The sequence below is a fragment of the Triturus cristatus genome, chromosome 6, assembly GCF_964204655.1.
Source record: "Triturus cristatus chromosome 6, aTriCri1.1, whole genome shotgun sequence".
NCBI classification, from domain to species: Eukaryota; Metazoa; Chordata; class Amphibia; order Caudata; family Salamandridae; genus Triturus; species Triturus cristatus.
The window spans coordinates 346,706,864-346,730,933 of NC_140589.1; the positions used below are offsets into that span (position 1 = coordinate 346,706,864).

The following is a 24,070-nucleotide window of genomic DNA, read 5'->3' on the forward strand; positions in this document are numbered from 1 at the left end:
TCACCGTAATTGGTGGGCCTCAGTCTCTCAGTCTAGCTCTGCTGGATGCACCGAGCGCCACTGCTGATCCCTGGCCCGCGAGGGTCTGCCATCTTGTATCGAGCCTCCAGGCTCCCCCACATCAGTTCCACGCAGGCATCTTCATCACCACCAGCAGTGCCCACCTGGGGCCCCTGCTTGCCTGGGTACATAGATTTCAAGGGCAACTCACTTTTGGGTTGCCAATCGCCCCCAAACTGGCTAGATTGTCCAAACCTGGCGTGGAGCCGAGCCGAGCGGAATCACGTCCATTCGGCCATGATGGTTGGCCACACCCCAGATCCACTATTCTAGACATGGGTACACAATGGAGCGAGATCAAATGTGCACAGGGTACAGCCAAGACCTATGTGTTGTTCACACTGCAACATATGCCCTGTGTGTACTATACGCACCAGCAGATGCACAGTGCACACACTGCAGAGAGTCCGTAGCTGCACCCTGTGAAATGTACCTGCACTGCTAAATTAGAATACTTGATGATGATTCCCATGAAATTAACTGAATTTTTTTTTCATTTACGGGAATATGGGCCTGTTTTGAAAATGTTATACGCTTTTCTGATTGACTGAGTGCATGAATAATGAAGATAACAAATATTTTTTTTTAAAATAGTGACAATGTGAACTCTGGCTTTTGAGGTCCTGTCCAGCTGTACAACATAACCCTTACCTTCAAAGCCGCATTTTATTTAAATTGCTTTTATTAATTTATATTTTAACAAAATGTTTTTAAAGGTTTTAATTTTACCTTAAGGTATACACTAGTACAAAGGGTATATCTTTTTACATATTATCATTTTTACAGGTCATACAGTTACAATAGGCCTACAGATCTGAGCCCACTTTGTCATCTTGTGTTTCTGTGTTGCCCGGGATTCCTGGCTATCAGTCAAGGGATGGAATTTCCCCTCCCTCATCTGGCTGTTCGCTGAGGGTTTGTGGATGCGACACCTCTGTTATCTCTCCCATTTCTAGATCATAGTTTCTCATCCCTGGGCTCCAAATTTTAGGAAATTTCCTGGGACACCCTCTAGCTTTGTAGGTTACCTTTTCTGCCGCCTTATATAAATCCATGTTTCCCTTCCTGTAGAAGTGAGATTTTTATCTGTCTCACTGGTGCAGGGACACCCTTTGTCTACGGGTTCACAAAATGAGGATCAACACTGAAGTGAAAAAAAATACAAGTTTATTTCTCTCGAGAGGAGTCCCACCATTCAGACACTGCAAGTGCCCAAGGGAGGGGGCTAACAAGTACAAGTCCAAACATGGCATTTATACTTTTCGGTGCCTCGTGAAACACATTGAAACCACTTCGTCATGATGAAAGCCAAACTGCTAACTCTTGATAAACCTCTACCCAGGTCATCTTTGTAGGCAAGGGAGGTTACAGGTGTTGGTGGGCTCATAGATTGGACATCTGCGTGCTCAGGCCTTTCGGCAGGGCAGGGCCCCTGCTCTGGCACACAAATGCATTATCAACACAACCAGCTTTCAGTGAACACGTAAATTCTGACTTTGCAAAAAGTCCCATAAGAAACACAAAATGGGAGCTGGGAGACAAAATGGAAGAGAAGTAGAGGCTAACTTAACAGAATCCATTTTTTACCGTTGAACATTCCATTCATCAATCTTATGAAGTCCCGGATCTCCCCATTTCCTAGCTATATCTCTTTTGGCAATTATCAGACCCAAGTTGCAGGGGATATGTATTTACATTTTTTAGAGTCATCACTTTTTCAATACAGTGGCCAATGGATGAACGTCTTTTATGGCCAGCGCTTTGAACTTAGACCCATGTGATAGTTCAGGAATATGTAAGATGAAAGTGCCTGTAGTAATGGTCATATATAGGTTTAATATATTGAATAATGCATAACACTGCTTAGTCCGCACAGCTATAACAGTTTGTAAAACTTTTGTTAAAGTTTATGACACTCCTAGAAAGATGCTCATATCAATCAACAGAAGCTAGTTCGGTACATATTGACTTCATAGAGAGCAGGCTCGAGCAAAAAGATGACTCATGGTGAACGTTAAAGCCACTGATAACTAGTTCTCCAACTTTTAATGCTCTACCGTTTTCATCCTGAATATTGGGGGAAACTGCTTGGTTCTCATAGAAAATCTTTTCTTCTCCTTTCACCTGCCTTGGCTCATGATGTGTTTCAGGTCAACCTTGTGTGTACATTATTAAACCTCCTCAAATCATGTGACTTTACATAATCAGTATCCTGTGATGAACTGAGTTGCTAATCTTATTCTCCATTTGTTTTACCTGCAGGTCAACTTTGTTGTGTGTCAAATCTTTGCCTTGCTCGCAGCCTTTTGGTTTCGAACCTACCTTCACGCAAGCAAAACCAGCCCTTTAATCAGACATGTGGTCGCCACCCTGCTGGGACTTTATCTTGCACTTTTTTGCTTCGGATGGTAAGTAAATTGTTTTTACATGTCACTATAAGATCACCATGGTTGCATTTCGCTATGTTACTTATTCAATCACTTTGTTTTTTAATGTGGACCTCTTTTGTTTAAAACGAGGTGTGGTATCAATAACTGCAAATGCTTTGAAAAATATGTCAAAAGTCTAAATAGCAAATGTTACAAGAACTGTGAAAAGCACAAGGCCCTCTATGCTTTCTTGACTGGCTGCTAAGTTAGTCTCCGAAGCAACATGGAGCAAACAATGAAATTGCCAGCTATTGATGACAGATGTCTCAGAACAACCTTATGAATAAAGTGAAATATTTGTGACAGTAGTGTGGAGTAAGTTAATTTTATATATGAATCAAAGGGAGTCTGACTATTGATTGGAATCGCTGGATTTGTTTCAAGTCAGTGCAGAATATGTGAGAAGATGCTAGCTACATGTTGAAAAGTGTCAAAGGAAAGGGACTAACAACTATCCAACCAGTTGTTACCACTTAATGCTAAAGATGGGGCTTGCGAACCCCACTTAGACGTAGGGCTGAAAGTAGATGGATACACGTTTCTCACTGTGCTGTATCTGGGTTCAGTAAAGTTTCTGCTTAAAAACTCTTGCTTAGTATATTTTTTATTCTTAATAATTTGCCCGATCCGTCCTTTCCATCCGGTAGCAGAGCACCCTCATAAGAGGCACAGAAGATAAAATATTTTTCCCTTTTCATATTTAATACTCATCTTTTCCGCCACCCAGAGTTATGTTTAGGAGAAACTCCCATAATTAGACCCTCATCCACGCACTTATACATCCTTACCCTTTCTGCGTTACTTCACCTGCCACTTTTATAACTGTTGCCACTTTAGCACTCACCATTTGCCCATCTTCAAGAGAAGTCTTATGTGCCACTGGCCCACAGCTTAGCACAGTGGTAGCATTCCTGCTCACACTTCGGTCTGCTAGTATCTTGACTTGTCTGTTTCTGCCTCAGTAGACTTTACCTCCACTACTACAGTCCTTAAAAAGCCTTCATTGCTGCTGAAACCTCTTCTAGTGACATCATCGCAAGAAATGCTGAACAGTTGGATTCATAAGCTTTGAAGTACGGAAAGCGGTGTGGTAAACCACGATCTTGTGATCACGGTTGCTCACAATTTATGATAAACCTTTATAAGCACAATATGAAAATGAAAAGATACATAATCAGATGCATAGCCTTCTACAGCTCCATTAATTGCATAGTTCAATCAAAGGTGTTGCAGCTGGGTAAATAACCTTTGTGAAAACACAGCTGGTCAAGCATCGCTGTTGTGCGACACTTAAGGTACAGAAAGCAGTATTGACTGTTGAGTCATCCAGTTCAAATTGTCTTTGATATAGATGATTTTTCTTCTTGTTTTGAGCATGCATTTAGAAACATACATACGTTGGAAAGTTAAGAAAGTGTTTTTGGAAAAATGAATAAATAATTGTTGAAGAGCAAGCTCTTTAAGCCAGAGATGTCCGGTCACAGGTAATTAAAAACAGCGTTTCATGGCCGATCTAGGAATTCGCTCTACATATAGTTTCAAATGAAAATTGTTGTAAAGTTCAATCTCGCTGCTATGTCAATTGGGATCGTCAACCATATACAACAAAAGGATGGTCCTAACATGTAATATTGTACTGCCAGAGTGGTCCAGTAAATGGCCACTTGGAATTAGGTAATTCTTTCAATGACGGCTTTCTCTCAAATTTAGAACAGGAGGTTCCCCATCTCCCTGTTTTTGTAGTACAATTTTCCCTAATGCAACATCCTATGCATCTGTTTGTAACATAAATAAAGTTTGGATAAAATAGGGTCAAATTAACTCTGTATCTGATTTTTCAAGAGCAATCTTCTTTAGCCGGTGTGTTTAAGGGCCAGGTATATGTACTGGTCAAACCTGATCAATATTTTAAACACAATATGACCAAAATTGGTTAGTCACGTTACTTTAATTTGTTTGAGTTCAAATGCCCTAATATGTAATTCTGTGTTACGTTACGATGCACGTTTTCACTAATGATTCGGTAAAGAATAATCTCTTTATTCATTTATAAAAAGCATATTTTACTTTGCAAACCTACAAACCTTTGATATCCAGTGTAAGACAGGAATAACTGGCATCTTCTGGTACAAGAATCCTATGCACTATGGAATGTAACAGTGTTAAGCGCTGCTGCAAATGCAGTGCAACTGTCTCAAACACTTTGAGGTGGTGCTGTGGTCCATTGACTTAGTTGATGATAGTAGAAGCAGGAGAACTGGTCCTAATTCTGACTTTGGTATTTAACCATGAATAGTGATTATCAGTGATCACTTCAACTCCCTATGCCAGTCATGAAAATTTGGGAAGTGTAAAAATAAATCTATAATTGAAAAAAACACAACTGGTACTGTCCATGCATGTTTCCAATCTCCTTGTCCCAACGCATTCTAGTTTCTTTACATCCAAACTTCACGCAAAACACTGTTCATGTTTGAGGTGCTCTTCAATAAAACAAGCACTGGCAAAATCAGTAGGTCGAGCTTTAATGTGCCAACACTTGCAAACACAGACATTTACTTATTCTTATGACATGTATTGCATGCACAAATATTGTTTATAACATTAAAGCCTGCCCTATTGGTCTTTCCAATGCTGGGAAAAAGTAGCAAAAACTGATTTATTTCTGTAGCGATGCATATAGAAGTTAAAGAATTTAATGTGACTACAACTTAAATGGCCTCGTGTACCTTTCATATGTGACATAGTTCCTCATGCATACCTGTTTTAAAGCACTTCTTGGAAGGTGGGATGATACCAAATAACCAATAGGATGAGGTGCAAGCAAATTACTTCCCTGCATGAAGTCAATAAAGAATTGTTAACAGTACGTCATACAGATAGCTGTGCTGTTCAGACAGACTTTTTTTTTTTATAACAAATTGTATTCATTTTCTGCATATTAACCAATAGTTCAGTTATTCAGCGGGAGTATACAAGTAATCATACAAGCGAAAAAAAGTGGTAATTACATTACAACATATCTGTAATATACTGTTTAGTCTGAATTACTCAGTATAATGCTCGTCCGCACACTCCTCATAGTAACACTTGTTGTTGGTCGTGCTGATTCAGTGACAGGATTACAGTGCATAAATGTTTACTGATGCAACAATTAAACTTTCAAACTACCCCCCACCCTCCCTGCTGACGGCTCCATGATTGTGAAAAAAGAGAGGTAAAACACTATAGGAAGGGGATACATTGACACGATTGCTACTGAGATATTAAATACTATATAATGATTCTTGTTGCAGGATACTATACAGATTCATATGGGATTCTCCGATGCCTATACTTTCCAAAAGTGTTAAGTACTAGGATCTAGTAGGCCTATTCATTTCCAGAGGTGAGGGCGTCAGTTGCTTTAAAGGATTCCAATATAGTGTCCCAACACATGGCTATGGGATTTTTCCACAGTCCTCTTCTTTCTTCTGTCCTAATGGCCACGCTTTCTGCTAGTCCCCATTTGACTACTTCGTCCGTCCAGGCTTGTAATGTAGGGGCTGTTGAAGATTTCCATCTCCTAGTTTAAAAAAAAAATAACTTTATTAACATTTTGTCAATAACAACAAAGTCAAGAGTCCTACATTGCATCCTAGCAGTGCTTCACGTAATCTAGGGCCATAGTCCCTGTCCACAATTATTGCACATTATAGTACTCATCCAAAACCCTGAAATAGCAGTGCTGCAGCATATAATACAACTCACAATACTAATACACTTTATACATCCCAATCATCTAACTAAACATAAACCATCAGTTAGTCATTCAGATTCTAAATAACCTGCAACGTTTCTTGCTAGCGTCATAGCCCTTAAGTCTCATCCTCCTCCTATTAATCCTGCGCAGCAGTATCAGCACTCTCTGCTCCAGCAGCTTTAGTGAGCAAATATGTTTTATTTAGTCCCCAGATGTAGATGTTTTAAGGGCAATTACGCAGGGGGAAGAGCTCGCTATAGTTTTCAGTTTGCTTACTGCAGTATAGCATGTCCCTTGACCAGCCTGCAATCGTGGGAGCAGGACCACGGGACCAGAAGATCGCCACTCTCCGCCTAGCCATCAGCAGCGCCATGTCCACCAGCCTCCTAAGTGCTTTAGGTACCGGCTTAGAATACCCCAATAAGGCCAGCATAGGGTCCGGCGTCCATGTCCTATAAAAAATATCACCCAAGTTTTTAAATATCTGCACTCAGAAGGTAGCAATCCCTGGGCTTTGCCAGGCTAGATGGAAACAATCCACCCCACCTTCACCACAGCGTTCACACTCAGCAGAGTCGCGCAGCCCATATCTGTGCAGCCTCTCAGGGGCGTAAAAGACTCTGTTTAAAAATGTAAAATGAATCGGCCTATGTCGACCGTTAAGAGAAATACGTTTCGAGCTCTCACAACAATATTTCCACATTTTGTCATCTAGGTCTGTTCCCAGGTCAGCTTGCCAAACTAATCTGGCTTTAGTGTAGGGGTTTGCTCTGTACCCCTGAGTAAGTTTGTAAATTTTTGACACTATCTGGGTAGGGGAGTCGGTTTTAATGGTATGGGTAAGAGGAGCTTCATCGGGAGGCTCAATGAGAGCGCTGGCCAGAATTTCTAACAGAGCTTGCCTTGTCCTATGATACTGGAATCTAATGAGCAACGTTACGGCTTGATCCTGTGTCTCCACCTAATCCAATTTGTTCACTATGCCCTCTGAGAACATGTCTCCTATCGTCCGAATATTTATAGAGTTTAGTGCCCGACTCACGCCCTTGTCCCTTCATGGTGGTAGCCCTACACACCAGCCCAGTGGCGTCACCGATGAATACAAGACCGCACCAGCTTGCAATTTCAGACGGTGTTGCTAGGCATGTACAGTCCTGTTAATAGAGCAAGAATACCGGTTCTGCGATCAGGTGTTTTGAATAGTAGGGCCGGCAATGAGAGAGGCGTAGCGACAGCCTTCTCAATCAGTAAGTGAGGAATGTCAGGGGGGCCGTGCATCCAGTAATGAGCATGGGCGCTTTGTGCCGCCCTGTAATATAAATCAAGGTCTGGGGCTCCTAGACCTCCCAAGTGGTATGGGAGTGTGAGAATATCCCACTTCACCTGAGCATGTTTCACTGCCCAGGCTAGTCTAATTAACAATGTATTGAGTGTACGGAAGAAAGAGCTAGGCAGAACCATAGGAATATTCGCAAATAAAAACAAAAACCGAGGCAGTATCACAATCTTCATTATGGAGACCCTTCCTGCTAGCGACAATGGGGGACGGATCCATCTATCTATAGCCTCTTCTAGCCTACTGACTGCCACCTCGTAGTTTTCCCTAAAAACTACCTCTGACTCAGTGTGGATCTTGATACCCAAGTAGCGTACCGGATCCTTCGTCCATCTCAGCGGGTAATCGGAAGCGAATGGAATTGTAGCAGGCGTAAGAGCAAACATGATCGGCTTGTTCCAGTTGACTTTAAGGCCTGACATTGTACTAAACTTAACTACTTCCCTCAGTAATGGTGACAGGTTGTGGTCAGGATCCCTTACATATAACAATATATCATCAGCATATGTGGAAATAATCGGCTCATATCCCGGGAAGTGAATACCCCTGTGACTATGATACTCCAGGAGTGCACATGCCAACAATTCTGCCACCAACACGTATAATATCAGGGAGAGCAGGCAGCCTTGACGCCTACCTCTAGAAATACTGATCGGCTTAGAGACCACATTGCCAACCCTTATTCTAGCGGTGAGGGTGTTGTATAGGACGCCTATCATTTGTAGGAAGATCTATACCCAGCCCTAATCTCGTCAGGACATGTTGCATGAACGTCCATTCAGCAGAATTGAACACTTTTTCCATATTGAGGAACACCGCAACTGCCTGTACATCCTGCCTTGTGTGGTGAATCGCCCCAAAAACCGTACGCAAATTATAGGTCAGATTTCTACTAGAGACAAACCCAGCTTGTTCTGACGCTACTAATATCGCGACCAGAGGTGCCAGGCGAGTTGCCAGGATCTTGGCATATATCTTTGTGTCAACGTTCAGTAGAGACAGTGGGCGGTACGATGTGCATTCATTTAGGGGCTTATCTGGCTTTAGTATAGTAACAATTAATGCCTCTCTCATCGAGGGTGGCAAAATTCCGCTCTCACACATTTCCTCAAATAGGGTAGCCAAGTGCTGTATAAGGACCTCCCTAAACTCTTTGTAAAATGCAACTGTGAGGCCATCAGGGCCCGGCGCACTACCGGACTTCATTCCGGCCAGCGCTGCAACTATTTCTTCGGTCTCCAGGGGGCGCATTAGATATTCCCGGTGTGAGTTGGTCAACCAGGGCAGTTTGATGTGAGCCAAGTAATCTAGGATGTCAGCCTCGTTGTCCCTATGCTGCGAGCCGTATAAAGATGAATAATACTGTTGGAATCTGTCCGTGATCTTTGTAGTGTCAGTTAATGGCACCCCTTCCGCACTGTTAAGCTCTGAAACTCCCCGACGACTCCCTACGCTTCTTTAGTAACGAGGCCAGTACTGAGCCTGGATGCTCGCCTTCTCCATATGTGCGGGCTGTCGCATATTTCCGTAAGTGTTTTATTTCAGAGTCTGCAGTTTCGTGATATTCAGCCATTAGCTCCTGAAATTCCTGCTTAACATTTTCTTCAGAGATAGCTTGTAACCTATGTTCCAGAGTCTTGAGCGAGCTCTCTAGGTCCGAAAGACGCCTGTGCAGCGTACGAATGACCCCAGAGTGTTTGGCCATGGCTATCCCGCGGAAATGGACTTTAAACGCTTCCCACACTACTGAGAATGAGTCAACTGACCCTATGTTACTCTCAAAGAAAATGTATATGGCCTCTGCCAGTTCCGCCCTGAAAGCTGAGTCCAGCAGTGAGTATGGGGGGGGGAAGAGCCAGGTGAAAGGGACAATGTATTTATGTGGACTCTCCACAACCTGCAGCCCCGGCGAGTGGTTCGAGTAGGTCCGATGGAGCACAACGCACTCCCGGACTCGGTTATGTATGGTCCTGGACGCCAACCAATAATCAATTCTAGCATGTAAGTCATGGTATGCCGAGTAATGTGTGTACCCATTCTTTCCGGAGTGGCGCTCTCTCCACCACTCGCAAAGTTCCAATTGTATCAGCGTGTCTGCAATAGTCCGTGCCGCAGCACTGATGTGACGTCCCGGCCCTCCTGAACGATCCAGCCGAGGGTCTAGTACACAAGTGAGGTCGCCGCCCCAGAGTTGTGTGGCCGTCCCATAACCCCGCATTTTCTCTAGTAGTGTCTCGTAAAATTTAGGATTATCAAAGTTTGGACCATATATGTTGATTAGGGTCAAGTCAGTTCCCCTCCCCTGCTGCTAGAAATAGCAAAACGCCCCTCTGGGTCAGTGTCAAGTGGAATTAGTTTTAATTCAGACTTTGGGTTAACCCAAGTTATCACCCCACGGGCATGGAACGTAAACCCCGCTGCATGTGTATTGTTTAGCAAACCTCTACTGCGGAGCGTTGCGCTATCCAGGGGCAAGTGTGATTTCTGCAACAGCGCTACATCTATGTTGTGCCTGGCAAGATAAGCCAGGTCCTTTCGTAGCTTTCTATAATCGTTGAGGCTGCGCACATTCCAGGTTAAAATGTTTAGTTTACTATTTTGTAACTGTGTCATGAGCGATGCTTGGCCTCACCTCGATCTCTTGTGGATCTACTTTGGAGCCGCTCTGGTCTATAGCATTGTGACTGCACCTTTGCACATATGCGGCAACATAACATAAAATTCTCTGCAGAATGCTAGACTCTGTGCCCCTCCCTCCCCCACCCATGCCAAGCATACCCCAACTCTGCAATGGCGAAATCCCCCCATATCAACCCCATGATTCATAATGCATTTCACATCTGATAATTTCAAACAACAAAACAAATTTGGCAGCACTGTAGATTGTGGTACACACACGTGGGCAGATGTTGCCTGCGCCCGGTATAAATTAGACCTTGAAGGTGTACATACCTAATACCGCTTGCCATCAAGCATATCATTTGCATCAGTGTAAAACTATAGCAGTTAGTCCTGTTCATCCAGACTGCTTCCTGCAGCTCCCTCGGGGCTCGGCTTCCCAGCATTGCGTGGTCTGTGCTTCGACCATTCTTTTTAATGCTTTCTGTAGCACTTCAGGGTCTGTAACTATACGGGAACTTCCCTGTCTATTCACTCGGGGCTGCGCTGGGTACAACATGGCGTAGTCCAAGTTTTGTTCCCGCAGCTGTCTCTTTAGTGGCGCAAATGGTCTACGTGCCTCCTGCACTCGCAGCGTAAAATCAGCATAGAATGAAATTGCTGAGCCTTCATACTACAATGATCGCTTCTCACATGCAGCTTTCAGGGCCTCGTCCCTGTCACGATAATTCAGTCGTTTTCCGATGATAGGCCTCGGGGGAGCACCAGGAGGGGGCTACAGACCCAGTGACCGATCGGCACTTTCCACCACAAACATTGAGGAGAACGTTTCACTTCCCAGTAAAGCAACCAGTAGCTTCTCCACAAACAATCCATGTTGCCAACACTTGTTGACTCCGGAAGACCCATGATGCGGATATTGCATCTTTGGGACCGAGTCTCTAGGTCCTCCGCCTTGTCCCGGAGAGTCTGCAATGCCTTCCCCAGTTGCTTGTGAGTAGAATCCATTTCCGTCTGCGCCTCCCTGAATTCTGTCATGTCAAGTCGCTCCGCTTGTTTGTCCAAGCGTTCAGACATTAGGTAAGACAGGGAGTCTATTTTACTATCAATGGTAGACAAACTCTTTTGCATTGCAGCTAAAATACTTCGAATGTCCCCTTCCTCCAGCTCAGGTGTGTTCGTGCGCAAGGTTGGGTCCTTTTCTGGAGTCTACTACTGTTGTTCTCTGTTCAAATTGGAGCTTTGGCTGATTTTTGTCAGCCTTCCCCATGGTGGTGGCGCTGGACCACTCTCAGTTGTAGCCCCAATGGCGCAGCAAAGGTAGTAGTGCCACAACTTTAGTGCGTTCTGTAGAAAATCACTGCACAGTCCAGTTACTGCCGCACTTATTTTGCAGCCAAGGCAGAACCTCTCCAATTAGTATAGCCAGGTGGGGAGTATGCCTCCAGTCGTATTCTGAGCAGCACCCCAGCGCAGAGTATTAAGCTCAACAGGGCCTCATGCCACCAAGTAGCACGCTTATCTCCCCCTCAATCGCCAGTAAATCATCAAACAGTAGTGACATCCAGGCAACAGCGAGATCCCTGGCACGTTCCCAGCTCATATGGTATCGCCTGCTAAAGAGAATATTGGTTCGTCACAGCACAGGGGTCTTTAAGACGGTTGAAATGCAATTATGGAGAGGAGAACTGCTGTGCCAAAATCTAGTGCAGAGTCAGCTGTAATTATGTACACACTGGTTGCCCACCACTCCAGGATGCAATTCCAGAGCACGTAAAGGGCCGCCAATGGCGCACACCAGGTCCTCACTGCAGCTCCTCCAACCCACATGCTGCGAGACCGATTGAAGCAGGAAGCAAATCAAAGCAGAGTCACGTGGCCACAATGTGCAATGAGTCTTCCCAGTAGCGCACTTACTTGTTCTAGGGGTAGTACCCCGCCATGTTGGTGCCAGCACCGTGACTCCAGGCCAATGAAAGGATCAACACAGCTGCATTCAGAACAGGGGCACAAGTGACCGCAGCCAAGTCCCTCTGTGGTTCTACGTTGTAGGCCCAGCCGAGCCAGGTGCGTCACACAGCAGTCCCCCCGCAAAGCAAGCGGGGGGAGGCAAGTTATGATCCTGGGCACAGACGCGCTATCGCGCAGCCTGTATTATTGCACTCGGCGGCTACAAGCACCACTCATGGGATCCTCGGACCTTGCAAGCACAGGCTTTGTTATCTTTGTGCCGTTCCACGCCTAGCTGCTAGGTCATTGCACCCAGAGCCTACCAGTGCGGCTAGACTGCAGCGGACTAAAGCGGCTGCAGTAAGAAACACGGAGATCTGTCCGAGGATAAAAATCCCCAACATACAACAGTGCACGGTCATTGAACATAGCACTACAAAGGGATAACTGTCATTGAACACAGCACCACACAGGGATAAGTGTATCGCTATGGCTGTAGCTAACTTAATGAAGAGCCTGTCGGCCATTCTACATCCTGAAGTGCCTGCCTTGCCTCACTCTGAGAACCCGGCCGGGTCCTCAAGCGAGTCCTTTCCTTCACCTTTCACTGTGGCACATCACTTTCACAAAGGCTGCGCTTATCACCATCCAGATGTCCCTACATCATTAGTCCTGAGGAGACCCCCCATTGATAGAAGGGTCGAAACGCCGTCGACAAGCACAAAGAACGGACCATTACCCAGCTTATGTAACTGTGTACCTATTTTGTTGAAAAAGTGTATATGAATGGTTGTTTCTTACAATTCATGGAAACCTTGTACATAATTATTCACCTTGTATATTCACTTTTTGGTTAAATTTTTCACTTGGGGACACAATGCACAAATATTTGCGCTTTTGACTAAAAGAAGTGTGTATATAATTCAATGTTTTTTATAAAATATACTATATTGAACAAACTGTGTAGAAGGTTCTCTTGCCCTCTGACATTACTGGGTCCTTTTTATTGCGAGTGTGCACACTTATTGCCTAAGTTAGTTTCATTTATCCACAGGAACCATTGTTTCCCTATATATAACTGGTACTCTGGTTCCGTTGTGAGTAGGGTTCCCCAGTTCCTATCCCCCTAGCTGCTACCTCCGGCAGCACGGGAACAGGCCTACGAGCCGGCTTCCAAAGGTGGTAGCTACCGGCTGTGTCCAGATTTCACAGTCAGCTTGATCGGCAGGCTGTGTCCTCCGATACTTATATCAATGTAGGTTAGGCAGCTAAAACTGCCCCGATGCCGGATAAATGTCAGATATTGTGATGGCTGGCCGGAGCTCTCTAGCTAAGCAGCCATCTTGGGCTCAGGCAAGCTCCGCCTCATTTCCATCTCCTAGTTATGTCTCGTTTGGCTAACAATAAGGCCAAGTCTGTGAAATTAGCGTGTACCTCATGGCCTTTTAGCTGTTTATACAACCCTAGAACTGTTCAGACAGACTTAAAAAGGTTCTGTGTAAAACGCTGCATTGCTGGTTGGAGGTAGATCTGTCTCATGTTAAGCTTAATATTAATTAAGTTTAATTAGACAATTTATGGCACTAACATTTTGGGGCCGTATACTTGGGTTTTCAAGTTGTGTTGCAGAATGATGTCTATAGTGTTAGAAATTCGTCAGTGTAGTTTTGCCACCATTAAATTATTTTTGTATGTGTGTGTGTGTGTGTGTGTGTGTGTGTGTACATATATATATATTCACTAAAAAAACCATAGGTTTCACACACGTTATAGTTAGGAATTAGCATTTAAAAAACCTTGCAAATTCACTGAAAAAACCATAGGTTTCACACACGTTATAGTTAGGAATTAGCATTTAAAAAACCTTGCAAATTCACTGAAAAAAACCATAGGTTTCACACATGTTATAGTTAGCTGGACATATCACTCGTACAAAACCATTGAAATTCCCCCGTTATAGTTAGTTCAGCCAACTATAACTCGCGCGCCCGCAATCCACTGCTGATGACGTCACATATTACATCACTCATGACATGGTCAGTGACATCACTCATGACATCACTGATGACTTCTCAAATGACATCACTATGGTTTTTTCAGTGAATTTGCAAGGTTTTTTAAATGCTAATTTATGTATGTATTATTATATTTTTTATATATATTTATTTTACAATAAACTACCTATGTATATAGTTATAGATTGACTGTATCCTGTAATATTGAACGGCTCAGCTCTTTTTTGTTTTATTTGGATAAAGTTGAACAGCATAGTTAATTTCTTCTATAAACTTATAAACACTTTATTTTTTTAAAATATATTTTTTAAGGATTTTTGACCGTGCGCGCACGGTCAAAAACCCTCCACTTGCGCATGCGTACATCGTGCGTGCTCCGTGCGCGCGTGCTCCGTACGTGCATGCGCGCGTGCTCCGTACGCGGGTGCTCCGTACGCGCATGCGCGCGTGCTCCGTACGCGGGTGCTCCGTACGCGCATGCGTGCGTGTACCGTGCGCGTACGGTGCGCGCACCGTGCGTGCTCGGGGGGCGCATGCGTGCGTGCTCCGTGCGTGCGTGCACCGTGCACGTACGGTGCGCGCACCGTGCGTGCTCCGAGTGCGCATGCGTGCGTGCTCCGTGCGTGCTCCGAGTGCTCATGCGTGCGTGCTCCGTGCGCGCACGGTACGCGTACGGTGCGCGCACCGTGCGCGCTCGGCAAGTCATGTGATTATGAAACAACACTTTTCATTGGTTCATATTAGTTTCTGTTTCAGAATCTTCAAACACCACACCCACTCCCCTCACTTTTTCTACTAATTTCCTGGGAGAAGGAGCAAAACAACCTTTTCAAGCAAAATCTTCAATTGAAAATGGCAGAGCACCACTCCACTTCAGAAAGTGAGGAAGAGACCTTTTTTGAACCAGCAAGAAAAAAGAAACGGAAACACTCCTTCATTTGGAAATTTTTTACATTTCCTGATGGACAAAAGAAGGTAAATGCACCAAAAGTAACTTGCACTGTATGTGGGACAGTCTTATCACGTGGAGACCTAACCAAAAAATACTCTTTCAGTATTTTTTCGATGATTCGACACTTTAAAAAAATGCACCCTATAGCATATGCTAAGGAGTCAAGACGGGCCATGAGGGATAATCCTGAATCTGCTCAGCCGAGCACTTCATCTGCGGCTGCAGAATCACCATGCTCCAGATCTCTGGACATCCGTCCTGTCTTCAAAAACATCCACATTCATTGCAACATGTGCAATGTCACACTCTGTTACTGAGAGACCAGCATCAATCTTATAGAACAGAAGATCCAGCAGCACACTTGCTCCCTCCGTTATTTTTTTTTTTTTATAATTTTTGTTCCTGTTGAACAGTTTTTTTTGTTGCTCTAAAACAATCCACAAAAAAATTCAAAATTGTTTAAAATAAAAAAAATACAAAACAAAAAAAAGTTATTTTCAGAACTCACTTCACTTCTCCAAGAAAAGCTATATTCTTAATATATATACTGTGTTGTAAATTAATTGAATGAATGTGTAGTGTATACATGAATGATTGAAATGAATGAAATGACTGAGTGAAGAGGAGGAAAGGACTGACAGAATGAGAGTGACAAGGAAAGTATGATCAGTCATGAAAGGGAAGTGAGAGACTGACTGCAACAAAAGGACAAAGGGTAGAGGATACAGGTAAGAGTGAATGAGTAAGAGAATGGCAGTGAATAATGGTGAGTGAGGGAGGGGGAGTGAGAAAAGGGGAGTAAGGGACGGAGATAGGAAAAGGGAGTAACAGACGAAGCGGATGAAGTACAGCAGGGTAAAGGGATTGAAAGTAAGAGAAGTGGAGTGATGGTGAGATAAGGGGTATGAGGATTAGAAAAGGTGGTAAGGGAAAGTGAGAGATGAGGAGTGAGGGGATGGAGGGATTTAGGAAACTGGAGTGAGAGAAAGGGAGTCAGGATTTCAATGAGCAAAGCAGAGTGAGGGAGAGTGAAGGAAAGAATGCGAAAAGGTGAAGAGGTGTGAGATACAGACCGGAGGAAATGAAGTAGGAGAATAGGAGTGACTATGAGTAAAGGATAGTGACAGTTAGGGAAGGTGAGGGAAGGAGAATGACAGGGAAGGTTAAAAAATTAACATAGATGGAAAATGAGTGATGGAGAGAGGAGGAGTGGTAGAAACAGAGGGGCAGATTTATAACAAACTAATGCAGCACGGTGCAGCAAGTAATTTTGCTGTGCCGTGCTGCGTTAGTTTCGAAGCATGAAAAGTGACGTAGTGGTGACACAGGGGGCTTCTAAATCTGCCCCAGAGATGTTAAGGAAATTAAGGGTAAGACAGACAAAGGGAGAGAGACAGAAACAGAGACAGAGAGCAAGGAACTGAGAAGGAGTAAGGCAGTTAGAATGACTGAGACATATGGAAACAGGGAGAGAAACATGGTTGAAAAAATAGTGATGGAGGCAGTAAACCTAGGGGAGTAGTAGAGAAGGAGTGAGGGAGTTACGAAAGGGCAGTAGAGGAAGAAGAGAGAGGGAAGGGGAATGAGAAAAGCAGAGTGAGGAGAAGTGAAGAAAAGGGAGCATGAAAGTGAAGGGGTGAGAAATACAGATATTTTAAACTTACCTGACCAACAAAATAACTTAATTAGAAATAAATGTTTTTTATTAATTGCTAGAAAAAAGGATTACATTTCCTAAATTTTCTTTCTCGATCTGAAAAAAAAGAAAAAAAGTAGTAATATTTAACAATACATTTTAGAATACAGTACACATTTTCATATTTAACAAAGTAATTTTTTGCCCTTTTTTGCTGTTTTCAGAATATATTGAATTTCACTGAAAATAGTGATATCAATTGCATTCATCACTTAACAGCGGGCAAAAAAATTAACAATCTGAAAGATTGTTTAAAAAAAGCCCTGAATCTATCCTCAGTAAAACATACCTTGATAGAAATGTAACATATATATTAAAAATATCTTCTAAGAACAAAAACTATTTGCAATAAATAACGTCTGTAAATCTTGTTGCTTAAGCACATACACCAAAATAATACCTTTCCATGAGGCCAAATGGTAATTTTTAAATTCTTTTTTGGTGAAATATCCAATGGTAATCCAATAAAATCGAAATAATGGTTTCTTCAGATGCTGCAATTTGTATCTAAAATTTTGGTTTTAGAAAAATTAAATAGGAATTTGGTAATTCTGCAGGCAAACGTTGCTTAAAAATTAAATTTTGAATCATTACACAGTGTCCAGCCTTTTTCACATTTTAGATAAACTGTGTAATGACCAGAATTTATAGAAGGTCCATCATGGAAAATTATTGCAACTGCAACAAAAGTCTTTCCTGATATTGATAATTGATTTCCTGTAAACTTCTTTATTAAAGTGTCCAATTATGTTCCATCAGCTCTACAACGTTGCATCATTAAAATTACATACTGTCCATATTTCTTTAAAAATAACGTTGATAACATTTCTGATTTACATTGAGAACATTCCATGTTGTGATTTGCATCTTTAACTAATTTACTAAAAGTCACTGATTTTTTTTTTTTTTTTTTTTTTTTTTTTTAAATATTTTTATTGCAGGAATCCGTAAATCGTTACATAACCGGCCAACATTATATATCAAGCCCGATCAATGAGACGCAACCCTCCGTTCCCCCACCGTAAGTTACTTACACAGCCATTCAGCCCACAACCCTAGGGTCGGGCGGCGAAATTCAATGGGGGCTCAGGAGGATGTCGAAGCTGGCCCGGAGAACCCGCTGTCCGTCATCTGCTTTTCCAAACAAACCCAAAATAACACCCCACTCTTAAAACACCCCAACCCCAGGTAAACCCTCCCCCCGCCATCAGCGCGCGGCACCAACCGCCACAGGATCTCCAAAAGGACCCACGGGGAAAGCAATAGATCTGAAAAGTGCAATCGTCTATCGGGACTCAGGGCGAGCCTCTTCCTCAAGCTCAGAGTCGCTGGGGGCGCCATAATCCCTAAGGGCCTGCACCAACATCTCCCATTCCAGCGCTGCCTCCTGTGCCTTCTCATTACGCTGCCTCCAAGCTAGCTGGTATCTGAGCGTACTCTCCCCCGCCGCCCACTTCAAAAATTCGCTGCGCCACCGGCTTCCCGTCGGACCAGCTCGTGCCTTCCAGTTCCTGGTCACCTCCCGTTTAGCAAGGAGTAGCCCCAGATCAATGAACTTGCTAGAAATTTTATTTTTGGGGGTATGAGGGAACCAGTGCAGGAGACCCACCGCCGCGTCAAGCGATAAAGATCTCCCCGTCGTCTCGTCCAGGGTCTTCCCCACTTCCTCCCAATAGGATGACAATCCCGGGCAGGCCCACAGCATATGGAGGAGGTCCGCCTCCTGGGCCGGGCACCTGGGGCATTCCGCCGAAGTCGTACCAAAATATCGCCTGATTTTCACCGGGGTCAAATAGGCTCTATGGAGCACGTAGTAGTGGACCAATTGAAAGCGGGCGTGGCGTGTGCCCTTCCAGGCCCTCCGCACTAGCTGGGCCCAGGTCGTCTCCGGGATCTCCCTGCCAATGTCCTCCTCCCAGCGGTTTCTCAAAGTGGTGAGGGGAGCCATCCCCTCATTGATCAGTCTGCCGTAAAGGCAAGTGACCGCCTTCACCGTGCCCGCAGACATCATCACGTATTGGCATACTGGGGATAAAGGGGGTTCCTCCTGCCCGCGTCTCCAGTGCGCCTGGATCGCTCGGACAAGGGCCGAGTGCAGCAAAAAGTCGCCGCGGGGAATCCCGAAGCGCCCGATGAGCTCCTGGAAGGGCAAGAGCGACCCGTCCTCGTATAGATCCCCGATTAGCTGCAAACCGGCGTCCTCCCAGGTCGCCAGCCGCGACCAATCACCCCCATGGGGCAGAGCCGTTAGCATCCCCAGCGGTATTTCGGGCGCGTACGGTGTTCGCAGGTGGCCCCGGGCGTGAGCTCGGTTCCAGCACAGGCGGATAGTCCGCTCCTCCATTGACAAGTCCTGCAAGGCCAACCGTTGTCTCATCGCTATGAAGGAGAGAACATGCCTGGCCATGCCCGTTCCCCTCTTTTCTTCGGGGCCCCGGAACTCCTGGGCAATCTCCTGGGTGAGGGCCTGGAGCTGCGCCGCTAAATAATACTTTTCGAAGTCCGGCACCGCAAGCCCACCCTCCTCCTTCGGCCTCAGTAGGGTCTTGAGGGCCACCCGCCGGCGGCCCGAACCCCAAAGGAATCCGACAATCATGGATCGTAAAAGTCGAAACGTGGTCGGTGGGACCCAGATCGGTAGTGTCCGGAAATAATATAGCAACCGGGGGAGCGCCACCATTTTAAGCAAAGCTATCCTCCCAGCCACCGAGAGCGGTAGCGTGGCCCAAAAGCCCATACTGCCTCGAAGTGCTCGAATGCCCCGGGCAATGTTCCCATCCAGGAGGCCAGAAGGTTCATGATAGACATACACCCCTAGATACTTAAAGCAGTCGGGTTCCCATCTAATCTCCCTACTCAGAGTAGGGGTAGGGGTGCCCCTGCGGACCGGGTAAAGACAGGTCTTAGTCCAATTCACTCGGAGGCCCGAGACCTCCCCAAACTCCGTGAGCGCCGTCGCAGCCCCATGTAGGGCATCTAGCGGGTCTTCTAGGAAGAGCAACAGGTCGTCTGCATACAGTGAGATGTAATGCGGGCCCGAAGGAGTCCACAGGCCCGTGTAATGGGCTCCCGACCGGAGATGCAGCGCAAGAGGTTCCACCGCCAGCGCAAAGAGCAGTGGGGATAACGAGCATCCCTGCCTCGTGCCTCGTTCCACCGGATATTGTGAGGAAATCAGCGGTCCCGCCCGAACCCTGGCTGACGCCGAGGCGTACAGAACCCTGGTCCACCTGATGAAGCCCTCCCCGAGGCCGAACCTCCGCAACACAGTACAAAGGTAGTCCCATTCCAGGCTATCAAAAGCCTTCTCTAAATCCACTGAGAGGACAACCGGGCACGGGGCGTCCACAAGCGGTTCCCCTAGCAATCGGAACAACCGGCGAATATTCATGGTCGTGTTACGCCTGGGGATAAAGCCAGCCTGGTCCTCATGTACCAAGGAGCTCATGTGGCCGAGCAGCCTCGAGGCCAGGATGCTGCTCAGTATTTTATAATCCACCGTCAGCATCGATAAGGGACGGTACGACCCCGGATCGGAGGAATCCCTTCCAGGCTTGAGGAGCGGGACCACCAATGCCTCACACATCGAGCCTGGGAGACGCCCAAGCCTCTTCGCCTCCCTGTATACTACCAACAATCTAGGGGCTAGGAGATCGGCATAGGCCGCATAGAACTCCACAGGAAGACCGTCCAGGCCCGGGGTCTTATTTCTCGCCATCTTTTTGATGGCGCTACGGATCTCTCCCAATTCTATGTCGGACCCCAAGGCTTTCGCCACGTCCCGCTCCATCGTTCGGATCTCTAAAGGCCGCAAATAGTTATCGAGCAGGTCAGGGTCTCGGACCGAGCGACTGCGGTATAAGCGCTCGTAATATTGCCGGTAGCAGCTCAGAATCGCAGGCTGGGTGTACACCTGGGTTCCGTCTGCCCTGCGCATGGACGTCGTCAGTGAGGACTGCCGCGTAGGGTTGGCCAGCCATGCCAACAGCGCGCTCGACCTATCCCCCTCTGCGATGGACCGAACCGTATAGGCCTTATAGTCAAAACAGCGGAGCCGTTCGACCTCCGCCGCCACCGCCTCCTTCGCCTCCGCCGTGCGCGCCTGCAATTCGGGGCGCCCGGGGCGGCGTAACTCCAACTCGCGGAGTTTTCGATCCGCTGCCTCTAGGTCGGCGAGGATACTTCGCCTCACGCCGACCTGTTTAGAAATGCAGTACCCCCTCACCACCACCTTAAAAGCGTCCCACTCTAGCGCTCTCGAGCTCGCGGTGCCACGGTTGGACGCAAAGTACTCTGAAATCGTATCACCTAGGTCCGCCTTGAAGACACTGTCCTCAAGGATCTCGGGCCGTAATTTCCAGGTGGGCACCGCCGGCACCCCGGGAAACCAGCCAAGGTCCAACAGGAGGGGGTTATGGTCAGAAATGGTCCTGGTCAAATATTCAGACCGGACCGCTGCTGAAACCAGTTCGGGCGAGCCAAGAAATCCGTCCAGTCGAACGTGCAATTCATGGAGGCTCGAGAAGTAGGAGTAATCCCTGGTTGTGGGGTGTTGCGCCCTCCAAATATCCGTTAGACCCCAGTGAGTCTGCCAGTCCCGACGATCCCTAGCCAAGCGACGAACCGGAGAATCGGGGAGGGGTGGATGCGAGCGGTCAATATCTACATCCACTACTGAGTTGAAATCTCCACCGAGCAGGAGGGGTCCGGAGAGGCAATGGGCCAACGAGCCCGATAACCTGGAAAGGAAGGCAGTCTGGTCTACATTAGGAGCATACACACAGCAAACGTTTAGGTCTCTCCCTCCCAAAGTCCCCGAAATAGCCACATAACGCCCCTCTGGATCTATCACTGTGTTCGTGACCTGGAAGGGAACCCCAGCCCTAACCCAGATCAGCGCCCCTCTGGCATACGCAGAGTACGAAGTGCAAAAGACCTGCCCCCTCCACCTACGCTGTAAGGCCGCCCCTTCCGCCTTGTTCAGATGAGTCTCCTGCAGCAGCGCCATTTGTATTCCCCTACGCACTAAGTAAGCGTGGACCTTGTGGCGCCTGGACATAGTGTGAAGCCCCCGTACGTTCCAAGTAACACATTTCAGATTAGCTACCTCAGCCATTGTCCCATATTGTTCTCGCAAAGTCTCCCCATCCGGGTCCCAATAATAATAGGACATCGATCCTCACAGCACTGATGGCGGCCATTTTCCCCAACCATAACTTAACAACCCAGATATGAATCAACTCCCCATCCACCCTCCCCAGAACAGGACCCAAATAGCACCATCTAGTTCCCATCCAAACCATATTCTCCAACTATACCCTACTAATCCTGCAGTCGCCACCGCAGGAAGGCCTTAAGGGCCAGGTGCAGGCCGGGCGGAGGCAGTGGGCCCTCGACGCTCAGGCCACCAGGACTAACCGAAGCCCAAAACAGTGTCACAAATAAACCCCCTCGGGGCAAATCCAGGGCACCCCACCCTCCCTACCCCGGTAGTCAGCATCTCTGATCGACACCGGGCCCCCACCCAAAGTGAAGAAGCTCACCCCGTTACCCCTGTCCATCCAGAAGGTCCTCCGCCGATTGCGGTGTGATCACCGGCGTATGGTCACTGTCAGGCACGGATTCCTCGGAGTCCGTTGGACCCTCCTCGTCCTCAGGGACCGCTTCCTCCGCAATGGCAGCGTCCCGTGAACCAGACAGCACTGATAACACCTCTAGAACTCCCTTCCGCTCCGTCGATGTCTCTACAGTTGAGGGACCCCCCGAGCGGCCACGGCGACCCCGAATCCTCCTGGATCTCCGTCTCCGCTCCGGTTCCGCCACCCGTCGAGGCGAGGAGCCGGATCCACCTTTCCCCGCTCTATATAGTTTGAGCCAGTGACAAACGTCCTCTGGGGTATCGAAGAACTGAGTTTTGTCATCGACAATTATGCGGAGCCTCGCAGGATAGAAGAGCGAGTATTGGATACCCTCGCTCCGGAGCTCGCGCTTGACCGCCAGGAAGGAAAACCGTCTGCGTTGAGTTTCATAGGTGTAATCCGGGAAGATGTTCACCTGGCTGTTCGCCACTTTAAATGGCCCATTATGTCTGGCGACATTGAGGATGAAGTCTCTGTCCCTGAAGTGCAATAATCGCGCCACCACCGGTCGTGGGGCACGTCTCTGCTGCGGTGGCCTCGCCGGGACCCGATGGGCCCGCTCCAGGGTGTAGAAGGAGGATAGACCCTCCGGGGCCACCGTGTCTCGGAGCCAGGCCTCCAGATATGCCACCATGTCGCCATCCTCAATCTTTTCTGGCAGGCCCACCACGCGGATGTTGTTCCTCCTGTTACGGCCTTCCGCGTCCTCCGCCCTCTGCTCCAGGACCGTAATCCGGGATAAGGCATCCTTCATATCCGCGGCCAAGGTCCGCTGTGCCGGCTCCAAGGTTTTCACCGAGCCCTCCACTTCCTTGACCCGGTCCGAAAGTTTGCTGTGGTCCGCTCTAAGGAGACCCAGGCTCGTCGCTACCTGGGCAATGTCCTGCTGGAGGGCCGAGCGCGTGGTCGCTATTGCCTCTAGGACTCGGTCAAATTGCTGCTGCAGTGGTGCACCGCCGGCATCCTCGGGGCCCCCGCGTTCCTCCTTGTCCTGGGTCTCCGAGTCCGAGACAGCTGGGGCAGTCCCCTTGGCTCCTCTAGGTTTCCCCATGTCGCCGGCCGCTCTCCGTGCAGGTCTCGGAGCGGACGCCTCCGAGTTCAGGCCCCGGCTATGACTCCCCCGGGTGCTAGGCCTCAGGTCGAATGCCGGAGATCCCCGTCTCCAGGGCCCGTTGAATCGTCTCAACCTTGGCTCACGCCACCAACACTGCGTCCGGGGGCACCGAGGAGGAGGCGGAGACAGCCGTCGCCAGGTCGGGCAGGCCCGCACGGCCGACAGAGTCCCGGAGTGGATGTCACCAGCTCCACCGGACGATTCGCGGCCCCAAAAGGTTGCGCCTCCCATGGAAGTGGGTCGGCCAGGAGAAAGTGGCCAAGTGCGGTGTAGGGAGTGGGGCCACCGACAGGGCCTCCTGCCGTCCCCGCGTGGGATCCGCTAGGGTGTGGGCCTCCGTTCATCCGCGTGCAATCCCCGTTAAAAGAGACCGCTCTGACCGATGTCCAGCTCCGACCCCCACCGGGAGCCGGCAGAGCAGGGGATGCACCGCCGCCAACGACGTTCCTCCAATCTAATGGATCTGGCCAGGGGGACAAAGAAGTCCGGGCGCCATGTTGGGTCGCACTGCGTGGTAC

At 47.3% G+C, this 24,070-nt stretch overlaps 1 protein-coding gene across 3 annotated transcripts in view; it reads left to right on the top strand.

Moving 5' to 3' along the window:
* MBOAT2 (membrane bound glycerophospholipid O-acyltransferase 2) overlaps window positions 1-24,070 on the top strand; it is a 1,094,556-nt gene that overhangs the window by 385,008 nt on the left and 685,478 nt on the right. For all 3 annotated transcript variants that reach the window (XM_085610738.1, XM_085610736.1, XM_085610737.1), the window contains exon 2: window positions 2,323-2,468. In XM_085610738.1, the coding sequence (XP_085466864.1) occupies window positions 2,323-2,468 (146 nt within the window). The remainder of the gene's footprint in view (window positions 1-2,322; window positions 2,469-24,070) is intronic.